This window comes from Heterodontus francisci, unplaced genomic scaffold (assembly GCF_036365525.1).
Source record: "Heterodontus francisci isolate sHetFra1 unplaced genomic scaffold, sHetFra1.hap1 HAP1_SCAFFOLD_157, whole genome shotgun sequence".
Taxonomy (NCBI): Eukaryota; Metazoa; Chordata; class Chondrichthyes; order Heterodontiformes; family Heterodontidae; genus Heterodontus; species Heterodontus francisci.
Genome location: NW_027140118.1, coordinates 3,300,479 through 3,323,875, shown reverse-complemented (window position 1 = coordinate 3,323,875; position 23,397 = coordinate 3,300,479). Strand labels below are relative to the sequence as shown.

Below are 23,397 nucleotides of genomic sequence, written 5' to 3'. Positions count from 1 at the left end.
ATCAGTATGGACATGGACGTCACTTTTCTTAAGGTTCCTTGTTGTTACAGTTGACCAAAAGCTGCCTTGACGTCGAGGACAGTCACTTTCATCACACTTCTGGAATTCAGCTCTTTTTTCCATTTTTGGACAAAGGGTGTAATGAGGCCTGAAGCTGAGTGGTCCGACAAACCCAAACTGAGCATCAGTGAGTATTTTATTGGTACGTACTGCTTGATAGCGCTGAAAACAACACCCTCCATCACTTTGTTAATGATTGAGAGCAAACTGCTGGGACAGTAATTGGAAAATTGCAATTGTTACACGGCTATTTAAAGAATGTTATCGAGGGAATTGAGGGAATTATAGATTGGTTCGCCGAACAGCTGTTGTCAGGAAATTACTAGAGTGTACATTTAAAGATGGAGTGTCTGATCACCTTGAAAAGTTACAGCCAATCAGAGATAGGCAACATGCATTTGTACAAGGTAGATCATGCCTGATGAACCTGCTCAATTGTTTTGTGGAGGTAACTAAAGTAGAGGGCAGGGGAAGCTCAATGGATGTTAATCAGATGGACTTCCAGAAAGCAAACAACAAAATCCCTCATAAATGATTGTTGGCTAAAGTTGCAGCTCATAGGATTTAGGGCAAATTATTGACTACTTAGGACGTGAGCTAAGTGGCAGGAGACAGACAGCAGGGATAATGGGCAGATCATCTAACGGGCAGGATGTGATGGCGCCGTCCCACAGGAGCCTCTACTATTTATTAATGAATTAGATGGCTGGACAAAAAGCCACATATAATTGATATACTCAATATTGCAAGTGAAAAAAATCAACGATATTGTCATCATGCATATTTTAAGCATACATTTGCAACAACGAAAAAAATAGATTAAGTGACTGTGTAAAACCATTACAATATTGGCAAGTGTGAGGTGTCCAATTTGGAATTTAAAATGTTCCAGTATTTTCGAAATGGTGAAAAAACGGAAAATAGACTTCAGGGTCATGGGCAAGGATAGGAAAAAAAGAACAGCAAATGGAATGCTGGGCTTTATATCTAGAGGAACGGAATACAAGGGGCTGAAAATGATGCTAAAGCTAAAAAAAAAATCCTGGTCAGGTCACATCTACAGTAGTGTTCAGCTGTGTGCAAACAAAAAAGTACTTTGGGCAGTTAGAACTGTGCAAGAAGTATTGTGCGACAAGAACTGATGCAAGGAGTACTATTGATCATATTTTGCAAAAATGATTTCGACTCAGGAAAGGGACAAACAATTACAATATTCATTAATGACATGTACTTGGGACAATAGTTAATACTAAGGCAGATTGTGATAAAATACATGACGTTAACGAAATTGTGAATGATTTCTAATGCAAATAAATGTACACTTCCACATTCGGGTCAGAAGAATGAGAACACATTTTCCTTGGACAATGATAATCTAAATTGTGTCGAGGAGCAATGGGATTCAGGGGTACAGATAGAAAAATGAATACAATAGCAATACGGGTTAACAAAGCTACAGAAAATACAAAAGCATTGAGGATTATTTTCAGAGAGATAGGTTGAAAGGGGAGTCATACCCAGCACAAGGAAAGATTTGCTGTTGATTGGAGTCGGTTGATTGGGTGCGAACTGGTCAGTGTTTCCCTGCTTTTCTAGGCAGTATGCAACTGGGCAATTTTCCACCATATCAGTTGGATCCTAGTGCTGTAACTGTACTGGATCAGCTAGGCTCCAGTTGTTGCTAGTTTTAGAGCACTGATCTTCAGCACTGCAGCTGGAGTGTTATCGGGCCCCTATTCTTTGTTATGTGCAGTGTGCTCAGCCGCTTCTTAATGTTGTGCACTGTAAATTTAGGAATGGACCGAAAAATAGAAAGCATTTGCACAGCAGTAGCTCATTGGCATGGATTGTCACGCACTACTTCTCACCTTTTGCCAGTCTGAATAACTACCTTTCACCCACACTTTGTTGACTGTTTTGTCGCCAGTTTTCTGCAGTCTGTCATGATCACCCTTCACAGTATGCAATTAATTACCTTGAAACCACATTCACAGTTTTAGGTTTAAAAACTGGAGAGACCGCTTGTGACCAGCAAGATGCAACAGTCAGCATATGATCATAGAATGTTTACAACACAGAAGGAGGACATTCAGCCCGTTGTGTCCATGCTTGTTATCGGCAAGAGCTCCTCAGCTGGTCCTATGCTTCTGCCCTTTCCCCATAGCCATGCAAAGATTTTCTCTTCAGGTGCTTGTCCAATTCCACATTGAAAGCCACAATTGAATCTGTCTCCATCAGACTCGCAGGTAGAACATTCCAGATCCTAACCACTCGCTGTGTAAATAACTTATTCCTCATGTCACGGTTGGTTCTTTTCCCATCCACCTTATAACAGTGTTCTCTGGTTATTGACCTTTCTGCCAAGAGGAACACTTTCTCTCTATCTACTCTGTCTATTCCCCTCATGATTTTGAACACCTCTATCAAATTTCCCCGCAGCCTTCTCTGTTCTCAGGAGAGCGACCACAGTTTCACCAAACTATCATTGTAACTGAAGTATTTCATCCCTTGAACCTTCCTTGTAAATCCTTTCTGCACCCATTCTATAGCATTCACATTCTTCTAATGTGCCGTGCCCAGAATTGTACACAATACGCCAGTTGAGGTGAAGCCAGTGTTCCACAAAAGTTCATAATAACTTCCTTACTTTTTTACATGAAACCGCTACTTAAAAAGGCCAACATCCCATTGACTATTAACCAATTTCTCAACCTGCCCTGCTACCTTCAACGATTTGATCAGAAATACTCCCAGGTGACTCTTGGCTGCAGCCACTTTCTAATTGTACCCTTGAAAAGAGACTGGCAGCAAGCATTAAAAGAAATCCCAAAGTATTCTATAGACAGAGAAATAGTAAAGGGGTGGTAAAAGGAGGAGTGGGGTCGATGAGGGATCAGAAAGAGGATTTACATATGGAGGTAGCGGTTATAGTTCAGGTATTATCTAAATTCTCTGCGCCTGTCTTTGCCAAGGAAGAAGATGCACCCCAGGCAATGGTTACAGAGGAGGTAATTCAGATACTGGAGGGGTTTAAATTAATAAAGAGGATGTATCAGATATACCCTGTTAATAAGAACATACGTATGAACATACAAATTAGGAGCAGGAGGTGGACACTCGACTCGTCGAGCCTGCTCCATCATTCAATATGTTCATGGCTGAACTGATTACCCCACATTTCCACTGACCCCCGATAACCTTCCACCCCCTTGATTATCAAGAATCTACCTAGCTCTGCCTTAAAAAATTCAAACACTCTGCTTCCACTGCCTTTTGAGGAAGAGAATTCCAAAGAGTCACAACCCACTGAGAAAAACATTCTCCTCGTCTCTGTCTTAAATGGCCACCCTTATCTTTAAACAGTGACCCCTAGTTCTAGCTTCTCCCACAAGGGGACACATCTTTTCCAAAACCACCCTGTCAAGACCTCTCATGATATTATATGTTGCAATCATGTCACCTCTTACTCTTGTAAATTCCAGCGGAAGCAAGCCTAGCCTGTCAAATCTTTCCTCGTATAGCAGGTCACCCATTCCAGATATTAGTCGAGTAAACCTTCTCTGTACTGCCTCCAACGCATTTACATCAGTCCTTAAATAAGGAGACAAGTATGGTACACAATATTCCAGATGTGGTCTCACCAATACCCTGTGTCGCTGAAGCATAGCCTCCCTACTTCTGTATTCAATTCCACTCGCGATAAATGATGACATTTTCCTAGCTTTTTTAATTACTTGTTGTACCTGCATACTAACGTTTTGCGTTTTATACACTAAGACACCCATATCTCTCTGTATCTCAGAGCTCTGCAATCTCTCACCATTTAGATAATATGCTTCCCTTCTATTCATACTCCCAAAGTGGACAATTTCCCAGTTTCTGACATTCTACTCCATTTGCCAGGTCTTTGCCCACTCACTTAACCTATCTATATCCCTTTGCAGACTCCTTATGTCCTCTTCTCAAGTTACATTCTTACCTATCTTTGTGTCATTAGCAAATTTAGCAAGCATACCGTCGGTTCCGGCATCTAAGTCATTTCTATAAATTGTGAAACGTTGAGGCCCCAGCACAGATCCCTATGGCACACCACTCGTTACTTCTTGTCAACCAAAAAAATGACCCATTTATGCATACTCTCTGTTTCCTGTGAACTAACCAATCTTCCATCCATGTTAATATGTTTCCCCCTATACCATGAACTTTTATTTTCTGCAATAGCCTTTGATGTGGCACCTTCTCAAATGCCTTCTGGAAATCTAAGTACAATACATCGACCAGTTCCCCTTTACAAACAGCACATGGAACTCCCTCAAAGAACTCCAATCAATTGGTTACACATGATCTGCCTTTCACAAATCCATGTTGACTATGCCTGATTACCTTGAATGTTTCTAAATGCCCCGCCATAACATCTTTAATAATAGCTTGTAACATTTTCCCTAAGGCAGGTGTTAAACTCATTGGCCTATAGTTTCTTGCTTGCTGTTTCCCTCCCTTTCTGACCAACGGAGTTGCATTCGCTATTTTCCAATCTAAATTAACCTTCCCCGAATCGAGGGAATGTTGGAAAATTCAAATTAACGAATCAACTACCTCACTTGCCACTTCTTTTAACACCCTAGGATGAAGTCCATCGCGTCCCGGGAACTTGTCAGCGTGCAGCTCCAACAATTTGCTCAGTACCTTTTCCCTGGTGTTTGAAATTTTCTTGAGTTCCTCCGTCCCTTCTATTTCCCGACTTACAGCTAAAACTGGGATGTTCCTCTTATACTCAATAGTGAAGAACCATGCCAAATATCTGTTCAATTCATCTGTCATCTCCTTATTTTCCATTATTAACTCCACAGACTCACATTTTATAAGTTCAACGCTCACTTTATTACCTCTTTTCTTTTTTTTTTAAATGTATATGTATATAAACACTTACTATCTGTCCTTATATATATATCTAGCCTTCTCTCGTCTTCTAATGCTCCCTGACTTATCAATATTTTTGTCATTCTTTGTTTTTTAAAAATATTCTGTCCAATCCTTTGACCTGCCTCCCAGCTTTGCGCAATTACAGGCTTTTTCTTTAAGACCTTTGGCTGTTTTACTTAACCACGGATGGTGCGACCCACTCTTGGAATGTTTCTTTCTCGTTGAAATATGAGAAATTGTGTAATCTGAAATATTCCCTTAAATGTCTGCCACTGAAGCTCTATTGACCTATCCCGCAACCTGATTTGCCAATTCACTTTAGCTAGCTCTGCATTCATGGTCTCATAATTGCCCTTATTTAAGTTTAAAATATTAGTCTTGGACCCACTCTACTCTCCCTCAAACTGAATGTAAAATTCAATCATATCATGATCGCTGCTACCTCGGGGCACCTTAACTGTAAGGTCATTAATTATTCCTACCTCATTGCACAATACCAGATCTCGTATATCCTACTCTATGGTTGGCTCCACAAGGTATTGTTCCAAGGAATTATCCCGAAAATATTCTATGCAGTCCTCATCTCGGCTATCTCTGCCCATCTGACTTTTCCAGTCTAAATTTAGGCGAAGATCTGCCCCTAATTATCACTGTACCGTTCTGACAGGCTGCCATTCATTTATTCATTTATAACCGGCCCCACAGTGTGGTTAATGTCAGGTGGTCTGTACACCACTTCTGACAAGCAAATTCTTGCCTTAATGATTTTTCATCTCTACCCGAACAGCTTCTACATCCTGGTCTCCTGAACTTAGATCATCCCTCACCATTGCGCTAATGCCATCATTAATTAACAGAGTTACCCCTCCACCTATTCCTAGCTTCCTGCCCTTCCTAAATGCCATCTATCCTTCAATCTTCAGGTCCCTGTCTATATATATAAATGAACTAAACCTTGGTGCACAGGGCACAATTTCAACGTTTGCAGATGATGCAAAACTTGGAAGCATCGTGAACTGTGAGGAGGATAGCACAGATCTTCAAAAGGACATTGACAATTTGGTGGAATGGGCAGGCAGTTGGCGGATGAAGTTCAATGCAGAGAAATGTGAAGTGATTCATTTTGGTCGGACTGACATGAAGATAAAATATCAAATGAAGGGTTCAATTCTAAAGGGGTTACAGGAGCAGAGGGACCTTGGTTTAATAGTGCATAAGTCATTGACGGTGGCAGGCTAGGTTGAGAGAGCGTTAAATAAAGCATACACGGCCCTGGGCTTTATTAATAGGTGCATCGAGCGCAAGAGCAAGGAATTAAGTTGAACTTGTATGAGACACTAGTTTGGCCTCAGCTGGAGTATTGCATCCAGTTCTGGGCGCCGCACTTGAGGAAGGATGTGAGGGCATTGGAGAGAATACAGAGACGTTTCATGAGAATGGTTCCAGGGATGAGGAATTTCAGTTATGAAGATAGATTGGAGAAGTTAGGACTGTTTTCCTTGGAGAAGAGAAGGCTGAGAGGTGATTTGATAGAGATATTCAAAACACTGAGGGTCCTGGACAGAGTAGAAAGAGAGAAATTGTTTCCACTGGTGAAAGGACCGAGAAGGAGAGGGTACAGATTGAATGCATTTGGTATAAAAAGCGAAAGTGACATGAGGGAAATATTTTTTCATGCAGCAAGTATTTAAGATCTGGAATGTTTGGCTGAGAACGTAGTGAGGCAGGTTCAATTGAAGCATTCAAAAGGGAATTAGACAGTATGTGAAAAGGAAGAAGGTGCAGAGTTATGGAGAGAAGGCAGGGGAATGGAACTGAGTGAATTTCTCTTTCAGAGGGCCCATGCAGACATGATGGGCCGAATAGCCCCCTTCTGCACTGTAACAGTTCAGTGATTCTGTGATATTGCCTCTCCTCCTTGTTCCAACCAGAATGTATCAGTTCCCACTTCTCTGAATTAAATTTCATCTGCCACCTGTCCGTCCATTTTACCAGCCTTTCTTTGTCTTCTTGAAGTCGATCACTATCCTCCTGACAGTAACTGGTCAGGATTTCAGGAAAACTCGGCGCTTTTCTTCCAATAGTTCAATGGTGTTGAGTTTAATCGTTTCAACTGTTTCCTGAACTATGTTATCTCTTTTGTTTAATATTCTGTGCATTTCACTTTCTCAATATTAGCCAAAATGTAAATGGCAATGCGCAAGCAGCTGTGGGATCTTACAGAGCAGTTATCTTTGTGATACCCACAATAACTGCGGACCCATTACTTCAGCTCCCCGAGGCTGAGGAACCTCCCTCCCTCCCTCCCTCCCTTCCCTGCTCCCCAGTCTCAGCTTCACAATCTGTGTGCTATATCAGATCTGAGGCCAAGCGATCATTGCAGGTGGACAGCTGGGCTGACAGTACATGCCCGGCAGCGGCTGCTGGGTTGATGAATGGAGAGTTGGATTGAGGTTGTGACATTTCCAGCCGTTCAGATAATTCACTGCGGATCCAGGGAAAATCTCAATGGAAACTGCTCTGTCAGCATTGTGAATGTGCTGAGTATCAGGTATTGGCTGCTCCCGCTGGAGAATGTTTCTTAAATATAATACTAATTATATACTTTTAAACAGTGATCCTAATATTAAAAATAATTCTAACCGGAGATAACTGGAATTATTATCATCTGACTTTTCGGGAACGGACCGCCCTGGATTGTTTTACTTTCACTTCTTCACAGAAGCTATCAGCCGCGGCAGGAGATGAGAGACTGAGAAAGATTTTTACCTGAGCAGATGACGCCGGCATCATTGGAGTGTGAAACGGAATAGTGATCCCATTGAGCTGACTCACAGTCCCGCAGAGCGGCCTCAGTCCCGCTGCACTTCACATTCCACGTCACAATGGGTCCCGACCCTTCCCCAAAGTGAGCCCGGACCGGTGCAGAGACCGCGGTCCCGCAGCCCAGCTCCCGACACACAACAGTGGCGTCCTGCAGGTCCCAGACATTGTCATACACAGTCCCCCACTGTCCCCTGTAGTGAATCTCAACTCTCCCAGCGCACCGACTGCCTCCATTCACCAGTCTCAGCTTCACCGTCTCTGTAAAATATCAGAAATATCATCAAGCGGTTGGAGTGTGATAAACCCACAGGCTCCCAGCGCCCGGACCCTCCCCAATCACCAGGTATGAATTGACAGGAATATCAGTCTGCATTCAGAACACTAATAAAAATCGGAGTATATATTACACACGAAAAAAGGCAAGGGAAATACTAATACACGGTGCAAACGAGCAGGGAACCAGGAGACAGCCGGATATTCCCACCAACACAGCGGCTCCAATGAGAACTGGGTGGGGACAGGCTCAGAATAGTTCTAACCTGCAGAAGTGGGGAGATGGGCGCGGCTGTAATGATCACATGTTTACGTGCTCAGGACTCATTGGACGAACGCAGTGAGACCCCAACACCAGGAAAGAGCAGAGGAAATTGCACCCACACCCAGTACAGCCAATGAAGACAGGGCTGGATGGTGATGTGATCTTGATGTCAGCGCAGATTGGTTCGCTGCAACTTTGGACCGGCAGCAGTGTCAGTGTTGCTGATCCTTCACACTTTGCTCTTCAGACACCCTCAGTTATTGTCCCTCTGCATGAAGACAGCAGTCATCTCTCAGCTAAAATTAAAGATCTTTAGTCACAGTATGAGGGACACCCTCCCTTTCTGACTCTCAACTGGGCAGTGCGTTAATCCGTGATCAAAGAAAATGCTGAGATTTTCGCCCAAGTTTCATATTTAATGGGATGGATTAGAGCAGAGAGATAGCAGATAGTGTGAAAATAAAGGGCGATTACCTGACGGGTCAGCCTTACTGTTCCCAGGTCTGCCTGAAATGAGAAGTTAACAATTAGAGTTCACTAGGGCAAGAAATGAATGAAACTGTCAGAAAGATAAAACACAAGTACAACTAACTGCAGGGTCATTATTCCCGTGCCTTGCAGAAGAAATTATATCGGGATCTGTGATTTCATTCCTGAAAATAGAAAATACAGTTTCTGCACAACATTAATATTGGTAATGGGATAAAATATATCCAGAATTGTTTTCACATATACACACACTGACACCCAGATACACTCTCTCCTTGTGCTGATGGTGGGTGGGCTGCATGTATTACCAGTCTGAAGGTACTCTGAGAAGGCGATGGTGATGGTCCTCTCCCTTACAGAATCTTCCAACGAAACAGCACGGAGGGACGCCATTCGGCCCATGGTGCCTATGCTGTCTCTTCGTAAGAGCTGTCTAATTAGTCCCACTCCCATTCCCAATCGCCCTGTAAATTTGTGCTGATGGTGCTCTGATCATTGATGACCCGTATGCAGATACCCTGAGAAGAGGGTGTTGATGGATACCCTTTTAAACCCACAATGATGGCACTGTCAGTGAATCCAGCTTTCCGATCTAAAGTTTGAGAAGGGATGGCAACACAAATTAAAGATTTTCCGATCCTGCTGTAGATTTCAATGCCTTTCAATTTACTGCAAATTCTTCCACCTGTAACTTTCATATATTCTGGAAACGTGTAATTGGGCTATTCTGTCGTTCAATAAATTATATAGCTTCCTCAAACGGAACAAAACAAGATTAACGGTCTGTCAGCCTCCTAACTCCGGGCTGACTGTTTCTTACTAAGCTCTTGCAGTTCTGATATTCTTGTAACCTGCCATCGCCGACGTGCCCTGTTCTTTTACCCATTAATGATGTTCGATCAATGGTCCTGCCGTTTACTGGTTAAGCGTTTCTGCTTTTCAAAAATTCAGTCACTCGGTTGACCTGAACCCAATCCCCCTGATCACAATGTGTCTCACAGGTCTCCAGGTGTTTTTCTGTTCGCAACTTGGGGTGGCACAGTGGTGCAGTGGTATGCACCGCAGCCTCACAGCTCCAGCAACCCGGGTTCAATTCTGGGTACTGCCTGTGTGGCGTTTGCAAGTTCTCCCTGTGTCTGTGTGAGTTTTCTTCGGGTGCTCCGGTTTCCTGCCAAAAGACTTGCAGGTTGGTAGGTAAATTGAGCATTACAAATTGCCCCTAGTATAAGTAGGTGGTCGGGGAATGTAGGGATAGGTGAGCATGTGGTAGGAATATGGGATGTGTGTCGGATTAGTATAAATGGGTGGTTGATGGTCGGCACAGACTCGGTGGGCCGAAGGGCCTGTTTCAGTGCTGTATCTCAAAACTAAACTAAACATTATATACGACAGGCGGTGTGTTGACCTGTTCCCCAACTCCCTGGTGAAATTATATCTCCCATGTATTATTGTCTCTTTGTATACTCTGGTGATATATTAGAGACAACGGGACACCGATTCCTGTCCTCAGCTATGCTTCCCGAGTAATTTTGAATGCGCTACTGTTTCCCAACTATATCTCACTGGATCTTAATGGTTTATTGGTAAGTACTGCTTGATAGCGCCGTAAACAACACCTTCCATCACTTTGCTAATGATTGAGAGCAAACTGCTGGGACAGTAATTAGAAAATTGCAATTGTTACACGGCTATTTAAAGAATGTTATCGAGGGAATCGAGGGAATGATAGATTGGTTCGCTTAATAGCTGTTGTCAGGAAATTACTAGAGTGTACATTTAAAGATGGAGTGTCTGATCACCTTGAAAAGTTACAGCCAATCAGAGATAGGCAACATGCATTTGTTGAAGGTAGATCATGCCTGATGAACCTGATCAATTGTTTTGTGGAGGTAACTAAAGTAGAGGGCAGGGGAAGCTCAATGGATGTTATTCAGATGGACTTCCGGAAAGCAAACAACAAAATCCCTCATAACTGATTGTTGGCTAAAGTTGCAGCTCATAGGATTTAGGGCAAATTATTGACGACTTAGGACGTGAGCTAAGTGGCAGGAGACAGACAGCAGGGATAATGGGCAGATCATCTAACGGGCAGGATGTGATGGCGCCGTCCCACAGGAACCTCTACTATTTATGAATGATTTAGTTGGCTGTATAGAAAGCCACACATAATTGATATACTCAATATTGCCATTGAAAAAAATCAAAGATATTGTAATCATGCATATTTTAAGCATACATTTGCAACAACAAAAAAAATAGATTAAGTGACTGTGTAAAACTATTACAATATTGGCAAGTGTGAGGTGTCCAATTTGGAATTTAAAATGTTCCAGTATTTTCGAAATGGTGAAAAAACGGAAAATAGACTTCAGGGTCATGGGCAAGGACAGGGAAAAAACAGCAAATGGAATGCTGGGCTTTATATCTAGAGGAACGGAATACAAGGGGCTAGAAATGATGCTGCAGCTTAAAATAAAATCCTGGTCAGGTCACATCTACAGTAGTGTTCAGCTGTGTGCAAACAAAAAAGTACTTTGGGCAGTTAGAACTGTGCAAAAAGTATTGTGCGACAAGAACTGATGCTAGGAGTACTATTGATCATATTTTGCATAAATGATTTCGACTCAGGGAGGGACGTACAATTAGAATATTCATTAATGACATGTACTTGGGATAGTTAATACAAAGGCAAATTGTGATAAAAAAAACATGACGTTAACGAAATTGTAAATGAATTCTAATGCAGATAAATGTACACTTACACATTAGGGTAGGAAGAATGAGAACACATTTTCCTTGGACAATGATAATCTAAATTGTGTCGAGGAGCAATGGGATTCAGGGGTACAGATAGAAAAATGAATACAACAGCAATACGGGTTAACAAAGCTACAGAAAATACAAAAACATTGAGGATTATTTTCAGAGAGATAGGTTGAAAGGGGAGTCATACCCAGCACAAGGAAATATTTGCTGTTGATGGGAGTCGGTTGATTGGGTGCGAACTGGTCAGTGTTTCCCTGCTTTTCTAGGCAGTATGCAACTGGGCAATTTTCCACCATATCAGTTGGATCCTAGTGCTGTAACTGTACTGGATCAGCTAGGCTCCAGTTGTTGCTAGTTTTGGAGCACTGATCTTCAGCACTGCAGCTGGAGTGTTATCGGGCCCCTCGTCTTTGTTATGTGCAGTGTGCTCAGCCGCTTCTTAATGTTGTGCACTGTAAATTTTAGAATGGACCGAAAAATAGAAAGCATTTGCACAGCAGTAGCTCATTGGTATGGATTGTCCCGCACTACTTCACACCTTTTGCCAGTCTGAATAACTACCTTTAACCCACACTTTGTTGACTGTTTTGTAGCCAGTTTTCCACAGTCTGTCATGATCACCCTTCACAGTATGCAATTAATTACCTTGAAACCACATTCACAGTTTTAGGTTTAAAAACTGGACAGACAGCTTGTGATCAGCAAGATGCAACAGTCAGCATATAATCAGAGAATGTTTACAACACAGAAGGAGGACATTCAGCCCGTTGTGTCCATGCTGGTTATCGGCAAGGGCTCCTCAGCTGGTCCTATGCTTCTGCCCTTTCCCCATAGCCATGCAAAGATTTTCTCTTCAGGTGCTTGTCCAATTACACATTGAAAGCCACAATTGAATCTGTCTCCATCAGACTCGCAGGTAGAACATTCCAGATCCTAACCACTCGCTGTGTAAATAACTTATTCCTCATGTCACGGTTGGTTCTTTTCCCATCCACCTTATAACAGTGTTCTCTGGTTATTGACCTTTCTGCCAAGAGGAACACTTTCCCTCTATCTACTCTATCTATTCCCCTCATGATTTTGAACACCTCTATCAAAGTTCATCGCAGCCTTCTCTGTTCTCAGGAGAGCGACCACAGTTTCTCCAAACTATCATTGTAACTGAAGTCTTTCATCCCTTGAACCTTCCTTGTAAATCCTTTCTGCACCCATTCTGTCGCATTCACATTCTTCTAATGTGCCGTGCCCAAAATTGTGCACAATACGCTAGTTGAAGTGAAGCCAGTGTTCCACAAAAGTTCATAATAACTTCCTTACTTTTTTACATTATACCGCTACTTAAAAAGGCCAACATCCCATTGACTATTAACCAATTTCTCAACCTGCCCTGCTACCTTCAACGATTTGATCAGAAATACTCCCAGGTGACTCTTGGCTGCAGCCACTTTCTAATTGTACCCTTGAAAAGAGACTGGCAGCAAGCATTAAAAGAAATCCCAAAGTATTCTATAGACAGAGAAATAGTAAAGGGGTGGTAAAAGGAGGATTGGGGTCGATGAGGGATCAGAAAGAGGATTTACATATGGAGGTAGCGGGTATAGTTCAGGTATTATCTAAATTCTCTGCGCCTGTCTTTGCCAAGGAAGAAGATGCACCCCAGACAATGGTTACAGAGGAGGTAATTCAGATACTGGAGGGGTTTAAATTAATAAAGAGGATGTATCAGATATACCCTGTTAATAAGAACATACGTATGAACATACAAATTAGGAGCAGGAGGTGGACACTCGACTCGTCGAGCCTGCTCCACCACTCAATACTTTCATGGCTGAACTGATTACTCCACATTTCCACTGACCCCCGGTAACCGTCCACCCCCTTGGTTGTCAAGAATCTACCGACCTCTGCCTTAAAAAAATTGAAACACTCTGCTTCCACTGCCTTTTGAGGAAGAGAATTCGAAAGAGTCACAAAACACTGAGAAAAAAATTCTCCTCATCTCTGTCTTAAATGGGCGACCTTTATTTTTAAACAGTGACCCCTAGTTCTAGCTTCTCCCACAAGGGGAAACATCTTTTCCACAACCACCCTGTCAAGGCCTTTCAGGATATTATATGCTACAATCATGTCGCCTCTTCCTCTTGTAAATTCCAGCGGAAGCAAGCCCAGCCTGTCAAATCTTTCCTCGCATAGCAGTTCACCCATTCCAGATATTAGTCGAGTAAACCTTCTCTGTAATGCCTCCAACGCATTTACATCAGTCCTTAAATAAGGAGACAAGTATGGTACACAATATTCCAGATGTGGTCTCACCAATACCCTGTGTCGCTGAAGCATAGCCTCCCTACTTCTGTATTCAATTCCACTCGCGATAAATGATGACATTTTCCTAGCTTTTATAATTACTTGTTGTACCTGCATACTAACGTTTTGCGTTTCATACACTGAGACACCCATACCTCTCTGTATCTCAGAGTTCTGCAATCTCTCACCATTTAGATAATATGCTTACCTTCTATTCAAACTCCCAAAGTGGGCAATTTCCCAGTTTCTGACATTATACTCCATTTGCCAGGTCTTTGCCCACTCACTTAACCTATCTATATCCCTTTGCAGCCTCCTTATGTCCTCTTCTCATGTTACATTCTTACCTATCTTTGTGTCATTAGCAAATTTAGCAAGCATACCGTCGGTCCCTGCATCTAAGTCATTTCTATAAATTGTGAAACGTTGAGGCCCCAGCACAGATCCCTATGGCACACCACTCGTTACTTCTTGTCAACCAAAAAATGACCCATTTATGCCTACTCTCTGTTTCCTGTGAACGAACCAATCTTCCATCCATGTTAATACGTTACCCCCTACACCATGAACTTTTATTTTCTGCAATAGCCTTTGATGTGGCACCTTCTCAAATGCCTTCTGGAAATCTAAGTACAATACATCGACCAGTTCCCCTTTACCAACAGCACATGTAACTCCCTAAAAGTACTCCAATCAATTGGTTACACATGATCTGCCTTTCACAAATCCATGTTGACTATGCCTGATTACCTTGAATGTTTCTAAATTCCCTGCCATAACATCTTTAATAATAGCTTGTAACATTTTCCCTAAGGCAGGTGTTAAACTAATTGGCCTATAGTTTCTTGCTTGCTGTTTCCCTCCCTTTCTGTCGAAAGGAGTTGCATTCGCTATTTTCCAATCTAAATTAACCTTCCCCGAATCTAGGGAATGTTGGAAAATTCAAATTAACGAATCAACTACCTCACTTGCCACTTCTTTTAACACCCTAGGATGACGTCCATCATATCCCGGGGACTTGTCAGCCTGCAGCTCCAACAGTTTGCTCAGTACCTTTTCCCCGCTGTTTGCAATTTTCTTGAGTTCCTCCGTCCCTTCCATTTCCCGACTTACAGCTAAACTGGGATGTTACTTTTATACTCAATAGTGAAGACCGATGCCAAATATCTGTTCAATTCATCTGTCATCTCCTTATTTTCCATTATTAACTCCCCAGACTCACATTTTATAAGTTTAACGCTCACTTTATTACCTCTTTTCTTTTTTTTTAATGTATATGTATATATATATAAACTCTTACTATCTGTCCTTATATATCTATCTAGCCTTCTCTCGTCCTCTAATGCTACCTGCCTTATCAATATTTTTGTCATCCTTTGTTTTTAAAAAATATTCTGTCCAATCTTTTGACCTGCCTCCCAGCTTTGCGCAATTACAAGCTTTTTCTTTAAGTTTGATACGACCTTTGGCTGTTTTACTTAACCACGGATGGTGCGACCCACTCTTGGAATGTTTCTTTCTCGTTGAAATATGAGAAATTGTGTAACCTGAAATATTCCCTTAAATGTCTGCCACTGAAACTCTATTGACCTATCCCGATACCTGATTTGCCAATTCACTTTAGCTAGCTCTGCATTCATTTTCTCATAATTGCCCTTATTTAAGTTTAAAATATTAGTCTTGGAAACACTCTACTCTCCCTCAAACTGAATGTAAAATTCAATCATATCATGATCGCTGCTACCTCGGGGCACCTTAACTGTGAGGTCATTAATTATTCCTACCTCATTGCACAATACCAGGTCTAGTATATCGTACTCTCTGGTTGGCTCCACAAGGTATTGTTCCAAGGAATTATCCCGAAAATATGCTATGCAGTCCTCATCTAGGCTATCTCTGCCCATCTGACTTTTCCAGTCTAAATGTAGGCGAAAATCCACCCCTAATTATCACTGTACCGTTCTGACAGGCTGTCATTCATTTATTCATTTATAACCGGCCCCACAGTGTGGTTAATGTCAGGTGGTCTGTACACCAGTTCTGACAAGCAAATTCTTGCCTTAATGATTTTCATCTCTACCCGAACAGCTTCTACATCCTGGTCTCCTGAACTTAGATCATCCCTCACCATTGCGCTAATACCATCATTAATTAACAGAGCTACCCCTCCACCTATTCCTAGCTTCCTGCCCTTCCTAAATGCCATGTATCCTTCAATCTTCAGGTCCCTGTCTATATATATAAATGAACTAAACCTTGGTGTACAGGGCACAATTTCAACGTTTGCAGATGATACAAAACTTGGAAGCATCGTGAACTGTGAGGATGATAGTACAGATCTTCAAAAAAACATTGACAATTTGGTGGAATGGGCAGGCAGTTGGCGGATGAAGTTCAATGCAGAGAAATGTGAAGTGATTCATTTTGGTCGGACTGACATGAAGATAAAATATCAAATGAAGGGTTCAATTCTAAAGGGGTTACAGGAGCAGAGGGACCTTGGTTTAATAGTGCATAAGTCATTGACGGTGGCAGGCTAGGTTGAGAGAGCGTTAAATAAAGCATAAACGGCACTTGGCTTTATTAATAGGTGCATAGAGTGCAAGAGCAAGGAATTCAGTTGAACTTGTATGAGACACTAGTTCGGCGTCAGCTGGAGTATTGCATCCAGTTCTGGGCGCCGCACTTGAGGAAAGATGTGAGGGCATTGGAGAGAATACAGAGGCGTTTCATGAGAATGGTTCCAGGGATGAGGAATTTCAGTTATGAAGATAGATTGGAGAAGTTAGGACTGTTTTCCTTGGAGAAGAGAAGGCTGAGAGGTGATTTGATAGAGATATTCAAAACACTGAGGCTCCTGGACAGAGTAGATAGAGAGAAATTGTTTCCACTGGTGAAAGGACCGAGAAGGAGAGGGTACAGATTTAATGCATTTGGTATAAAAAGCGAAAGTGACATGAGGAAAATCTTTTTTCATGCAGCAAGTATTTAAGATCTGGAATGTTTGGCTGAGAACGGGGTGAGGCAGATTCAACTGAAGCATTCAAAAGGGAATTAGACAGTATATGAAAAGGAAGAATATGCAGAGTTATGGAGAGAAGGCAGGGGAATGGAACTGAGTGAATTTCTCTTTCAGAGGGCCCATGCAGACATGATGGGCCGAATAGCCCCCTTCTGCACTGTAACAGTTCAGTGATTCTGTGATATTGCCTCTCCTCCTTGTTCCAACCAGAATGTATCAGTTCCCACTTCTCTGCATTCAATTTCATCTGCCACCTGTCCGTCCATTTCACCAGCCTTTCTTTGTCTTCTTGAAGTCGATCACTATCCTCCTGACAGTAACTGGTCAGGATTTCAGGAAAACTCGGCGCTTTTCTTCCAATAGTTCAATGGTGTTGAGTTTAATCGTTGCAACTGCTTCCTGAACTATGTTATCTCTTTTGTTTAATATTCTGTGCATTACACGTTCTCAATATTTGCCAAAATGTAAATGGCAATGCGCAAGCAGCGGTGGGATCTTACAGGGCAGTTATCTTTGTGATTCCCACAATAACTGCGGACCCATTACTTCAGCTCCCCGAGGCTGAGGAACCTCCCTTCCCTGCTCCCCAGTCTCAACTTCACAGTCTGTGTGATATATCAGATCTGAGGCCAAGCGATCATTGCAGGTGGACAGCTGGGCTGACAGTACATGCCCGGCAGCGGCTGCTGGGCTGATGAATGGAGATTTGGATTGAGATTGTGACATTTCCAGCCGTTCAGATCATTCACTGCGGATCTAGGGAAAATCTCAATGGAAACTGCACTGTCTGTATTGTAAATGTGCTGAGTATCAGGTATTGGCTGCTCCCGGTGGAGAATGTTTATTAAATATAATACTAATGATATAATTTTAAACAGTGATCCTAATATTAACATTAATTCTAACCGGAGATAACTGGAATTATTATCATCTGCCTTTCCGGGGATGGACCGTCCCGGATTGTTTTACTTTCACTTCTTCACAGAATCTATCAGCCGCGGCGGGAGATGAGAGACAGAGAAATATTTTTACCTGAGCAGATGACGCCGGCATCAGAGGAGTGTGACCCGGAATAGTGATCCCATTGAACTGACTCACAGTCCCGCAGAGCGGCCTCGGTCCCGCCGCACTTTACATTAGACGTCACAATGGGTCCGGACCCTTCCCCAAAGTGAGGTCCACGTGGTGCAGAGACCGCGGTCCCGCAGCCCAGCTCCCGACACACAACAGCGGCGTCTGGCAGGTCCCAGAATCTGTCATACACAGTCCCCCACTGCCCCCTGTAGTGAATCTCCACTCTCCCAGCGCACCGACTGCCCCCATTCACCAGTCGCAGCGTCACCATCTCTGTAACATATCAGAAATATCATCCAGCGGTTGCAGTGTGTTAAACCCACAGGTTCCCAGCGCCCGGACCCTCCCCAATCACCAGTCTCAGCTTCACCGTCTCTTTAAAATATCCGAAATATCTAGCGGTTCTCGTGTGTTGAACCCACAGGTTCCCAGTGCACAGACCCTCCCCATTCACCAGGTATGAATTGACAGGAATATCAGTCTGCATTCAGAACACTAATAAAAATCGGAGTATATATTACACACGAAAAAAGGAAAGGGAAATGCTAATACACGGTGCAAACGAGCAGGGAACCGGGAGACAGCCGGATATTCCCAGCAACAAAGCGGCTCCAATGAGAACTGGGTGGGGACAGGCTCAGAATAGTTTGAACCTGCAGAAATGGGGAGATGGGCGTGACTGTAATGATCACATGTTTACGTGCTCAGAACTCATTGGACGAACACAGTGAGATCCCAGCACCAGGAAAGAGCAGAGGAAATTGCACCCACACCCAGTACAGCCAATGAAGACAGGGCTGGATGGTGATGTGATCTTGATGTCAGTGCAGATTGGTTAGCTGGACCTTTGGACCGGCAGCAGTGTCAGTGGAGCTGATCCTTCACACTTTGCTTTTTAGAGACCCTCAGTTATTGTCCCTCTGCATGAAGACAGCAGTCATCTCTCAGCTAGGTAACAGTGTGAGTGGAGCCGATCCTTCACACTTTGCTTTTTAGAGACCCTCAGTTATTGTCCCTCTGCATGAAGGCAGCACTCATCTCTCAGCTAAAGTTAAAGATATTTAGTCACAGTATGAGGGACACCCTCCCTTTCTGACTCTCAACTGGGCAGTGGGTTAATCCGTGATCAAAGAAAATGCTGAGATTGTTGCCCAAGCTTAATATTTAATGGGATGGATTAGAGCAGAGAGAGAGCAGATAGTGTGAAAATAAAGGGCGATTACCTGACGGGTCAGCCTTACTGTTCCCAGGTCTGCCTGAAATGAGAAGTTAACAATTAGAGTTCACTAGCGCAAGAAATGAATGAAACTGTCAGAACGAAAAAACACAAATACAACTAACTGCAGGGTCATTATTCCCGTGCCTTGCAGAAGAAGTTATATCGGGATCTGTGATTTCATTCCTTCAATCAGAAAATACAGTTTCTGCAACACTTTAATATTGGTAATGGGATAAAATATATGCAGAATTATTTTCACATATACACACACTGACATCCGGATACACTCTCTCCTTGTGCTGATGGTGCGTGGGCTGCATGTATTACCAGTGTGAAGGTGCTCTGAGAAGGCGATGGTGATGGTCCTCTCCCTCATAGAATCTTACAATGAAACAGCACAGAGGGACGCCATTCGGCCCATGGTGTCTCTTCGTAAGAGCTGTCTAATTAGTATCACTCCCATTCCCAATCGCCCTGCAAATTTGTGCTGATGGTGCTCTGATCATTGATGACCCGTATGTAGATGCCCTGAGAAGAGGATGGTGATGGACACGCTTTAAAACCACCTGATGATGGCACTCTCAGTGAATTCAGCTTTCCGATCTAAAGTTCGAGAAGGGATGGCAACACAAATTAAAGATTTTCCGATCCTGTGGTAGATTTCAATGCCTTTCAATTTACTGCAAATTCTTCCACCTGTAACGTTCAAAGTTTCTGTAAACGTGTAATTGGGCTATTCTGCCGTTCAATAAATTATATAGCTTCCTCAAACGAAACAAAACAAGATTAACAGTCTGTCAGCCTCCTAACTCCGTGCTGACTGTTTCTTACTAAGCTCCTGCAGTCCTGATTCTCTTGTAACCTGCCCTCGCCGACGTGCCCTGTTCTTTTACCCATTAATGATGTTCGATCAATGGTCCTCCCGTTTACTGGTTAAGCATTTCCGATTTTCAAACATTCTGTCACTCGGTTGACCTGAACCCAATCCCCCTGATCACAATGTGTCTCACAGATCTCCAGGTGTTTTTCTATTCTCAACATAATATACTACAGACGGTGTGTTGACCTGATCCCAATCCCCCTGATCACAATGTGTCTCACAGATCTCCAGGTGTTTTTCTATTCGCAACATGGGGTGGCACAGTGACGCAGTGGTTTTCACCGCAGCCTCACAGCTCCAGCAACCCAGGTTCAATTCTGGGTACTGCCTGTGTGGCGTTTGCAAGTTCTCCCTGTGTCTGTGTGGGTTTTCTCCGGGTGCTCCGGTTTCCTTCCAAAAGACTTGCACGTTGGTAGGTAAATTGACCATTATAAACTGCCCCTAGTATAAGTAGATGGTAGGGGAATATAGGGATAGGTGAGAATTTGGTAGGATAATGGGATTAGTGTAGGATTAGTATAAATGGGTGGTTGATGGTCGGCACAGACTCGCTGGGCCGAAGGGCCTGTTTCAGTGCTGTATCTCTAAACTAAACATCATATACTACAGACGGTGTGTTGACCTGCTCCCCAACTCCCTGGTGAAATTATATCTCCCATGTATTATTGTCTCTTTGTATACTCTGGTGATATATTATAGACAACGGGACACCGATTCCTGTCCTCAGCTGTGCTTCCCGAGTAATTTTGAATGCGTTACTGTTTCCCAACTATATCTCACTGGTCTCTTAATGATCCCAATTCTGGAATGTAAAGAGTGTGTGACTTCCTCCCAGTCCTGGAGCCATAGTATTCCTACTGACTTTCCCTGATAAAAGTCAGTTCCCACAAATTCCCCTTTTCAAGTGATCCAATGACAGACGTGGGGGAGCGGGGGGAAATAATCTTTCAGTATTTACTGAAAAACTGTTCCAGTCTCAGTGTTTCTGTAGAGTCCGTGAATCGTCTTCAATCCACTCATTCATTTCCCCTACTCTTCATGCATTTATCATTTCAGCCTGTAACCATCCATGTCACGTGGGATTTTTTTCTCCAGATAATCCAGTGGTTCAAGGAGAAAGCCCACGAACACCCTCTTAGGGAAACCAGGGATAGACAATGCATGGGTGGAGGACAACATCGCCAACATGACGACAGTGGTTCAAGAAAACACCCCGCCAACCTGTCTGGCTAAGTGGGGTTGTTCAGTAAATTCTGCCTGGCCAGCGAACTCATATTCTGAAAATGAATTTAAACAATTATAACCGAGATACCCATACTTGCCTATTCGGCCAGTTTATCTCTTACTGTCTCAGAGAAATGTTCAGTCAATCCCCTTTCTCAATCATTACTATTTTTCCATTTATCTAAACTACTCCTCATTTCTGCTGATTCCTCCATTTTGCTCTCAGATCCTTCCTCGCAGTTTCTAAGTGCTCTCATTATTTTTCTTGAAAAGGTTTGAATGCATTTCTGTGTCCCGTTTTTCAAATCTCCGATATATGCAGAGAATATACTCACTATTCCAACACTCTTCTGGTCGGCCTCCTACCCGAGGTAAACTTCAGCTGATCTAAAACTCTGCTGCTATTATGCTGGCATGAACAGTCCCGCTGCCACTGACTCCCGGATCCCAACGCATGAGATTTCAGTGTTCACACCGTTACCTTCCTGATGTTTAGACTAATGGGTTTGGTGCAAAACTGTTAAGTTATTTTAACATTTTATACATATGTTAAATTGCTATGGTACGGTATTACTATAAACAGTAATTTAGAAATATTAATTATAAATGACAATAAACTCAAAGGTGGTGAAATGAAACGGGACAAACGTGGGATATTCAAAGCCCAAAATTTAAACTCTTGAATGAGTTACAAAACCAGGGACAGCGGTGGTTTAGGGGATACAAAATACAGTCAATGCAGAGAGTTTGTGAGTGCATTCTTCGAACCGCAGATTATTAGATGGGTCAAGAATCAAAATAATTATATTATATCAAACTATTTTAGGTCCAATTTGAACTACTTCCACAATTAATTGAGGTCTTGTGGATTTCAGAAGCAAATTAATTGATAGAATTACAGTTATTGTAGCTTACATTCACAAGTAAAGCACCGGACAGAAGGAAATCATATCAAACAATCCGGATTCTGTGTGTCAATACTATTATCAGTAACGTTTAGCAATCTATCTCCATAACACATCAACTAGTGTCTGAAGAAACGTTACCACGGTTCGAAATAACCAAACACGCATCGAACATTAACAGTACCGAGACAAATTGTTCTGGGCACTGTCTGTTGAATTTCTATATGCAAATAAATTCAGAATTTGTTCCACAAGGTGACCAGAGTATGGCATATGTAGAAGGACATTAAAGAATTTAATAGGAGTAGGATTAGGCCATACTGCCTACCCAGACACTCCGCCATTCAATAAGATCATGGATGATCTACTGCCCCAGATCAACTTTCCCACCTTTTCCCAGAGATTGGGAAACAACTCTGGATCTTTCATTAAACACTGCATCGCGCCATATATAAAGTATGGGATATGTGGAAAGAGATTCAGAAATACGTCTGGATATTAAATACTAGGGCTGCACAGTGGCGCAGTGGTTATTACCGCAGCCTCGCAGCTCCAGGGACCCGGGTTCGATTCCGGGTACTGACTGTGTGGAGCTTGCAAGTTCTCCCTGTGTCTGCGTGGGTTTCCTCCGGGTTCTCCGGTTTCCTCCCACAATCCAAAAGACTTGCAGGTTGATAGGTAAATTGGCCATTATAAATTGTCACTAGGATAGGTAGGTGGTAGGGAAATATAGGAACAGGTGGGGATGTTTGGTAGGAATATGGGATTAGTGTAGGATTAATATAAATGGGTGGTTGATGTTCGGCACAGACTCGGTGGGCACTCGGTGGGCCGAAGGGCCTGTTTCAGTGCTGTATCTCGAAAAAAAATCTACATCAAATGTATGAATCATGTAGAAAGAGACTGAGAAAGACTAATTATGACACAACACCGTGCATATAAATGTATGAAATAGAAATCATGATTTCATGTCAAACGACATAGTTTTGAAGATTGTCGGTGATGAAATAAAATTGTTCATCCGCAAAATCCCCTGAAAACAGTAGCATAATTTCTGGAGGGTATAATCGATAACACTATTAATAATCAGTACAAATGAAGCAATATGGATTCCACCTCCAGCTAATGTATTATACAATATTTATTGTCCTTTCTGAATATCCCAAA

The 23,397-nt window shown here is 42.6% G+C and overlaps 1 protein-coding gene across 1 annotated transcript in view; it reads right to left on the bottom strand.

Annotated features, from left to right (window-relative positions):
* Nucleotides 1-19,251, bottom strand: part of LOC137358872 (deleted in malignant brain tumors 1 protein-like) — a 44,731-nt gene extending 25,480 nt beyond the window's left edge. The window contains exons 1-4 of the mRNA XM_068025090.1: nucleotides 19,226-19,251; nucleotides 17,961-18,275; nucleotides 8,822-8,854; nucleotides 7,753-8,067 (exon numbers count right to left, since the gene is read on the bottom strand). Coding sequence (XP_067881191.1) covers nucleotides 7,753-8,067; nucleotides 8,822-8,854; nucleotides 17,961-18,273 — 661 coding nt within the window. The 5' untranslated portion in view covers nucleotides 18,274-18,275; nucleotides 19,226-19,251. The remainder of the gene's footprint in view (nucleotides 1-7,752; nucleotides 8,068-8,821; nucleotides 8,855-17,960; nucleotides 18,276-19,225) is intronic.
* Between the last annotated feature and the right edge of the window lie 4,146 nt (nucleotides 19,252-23,397).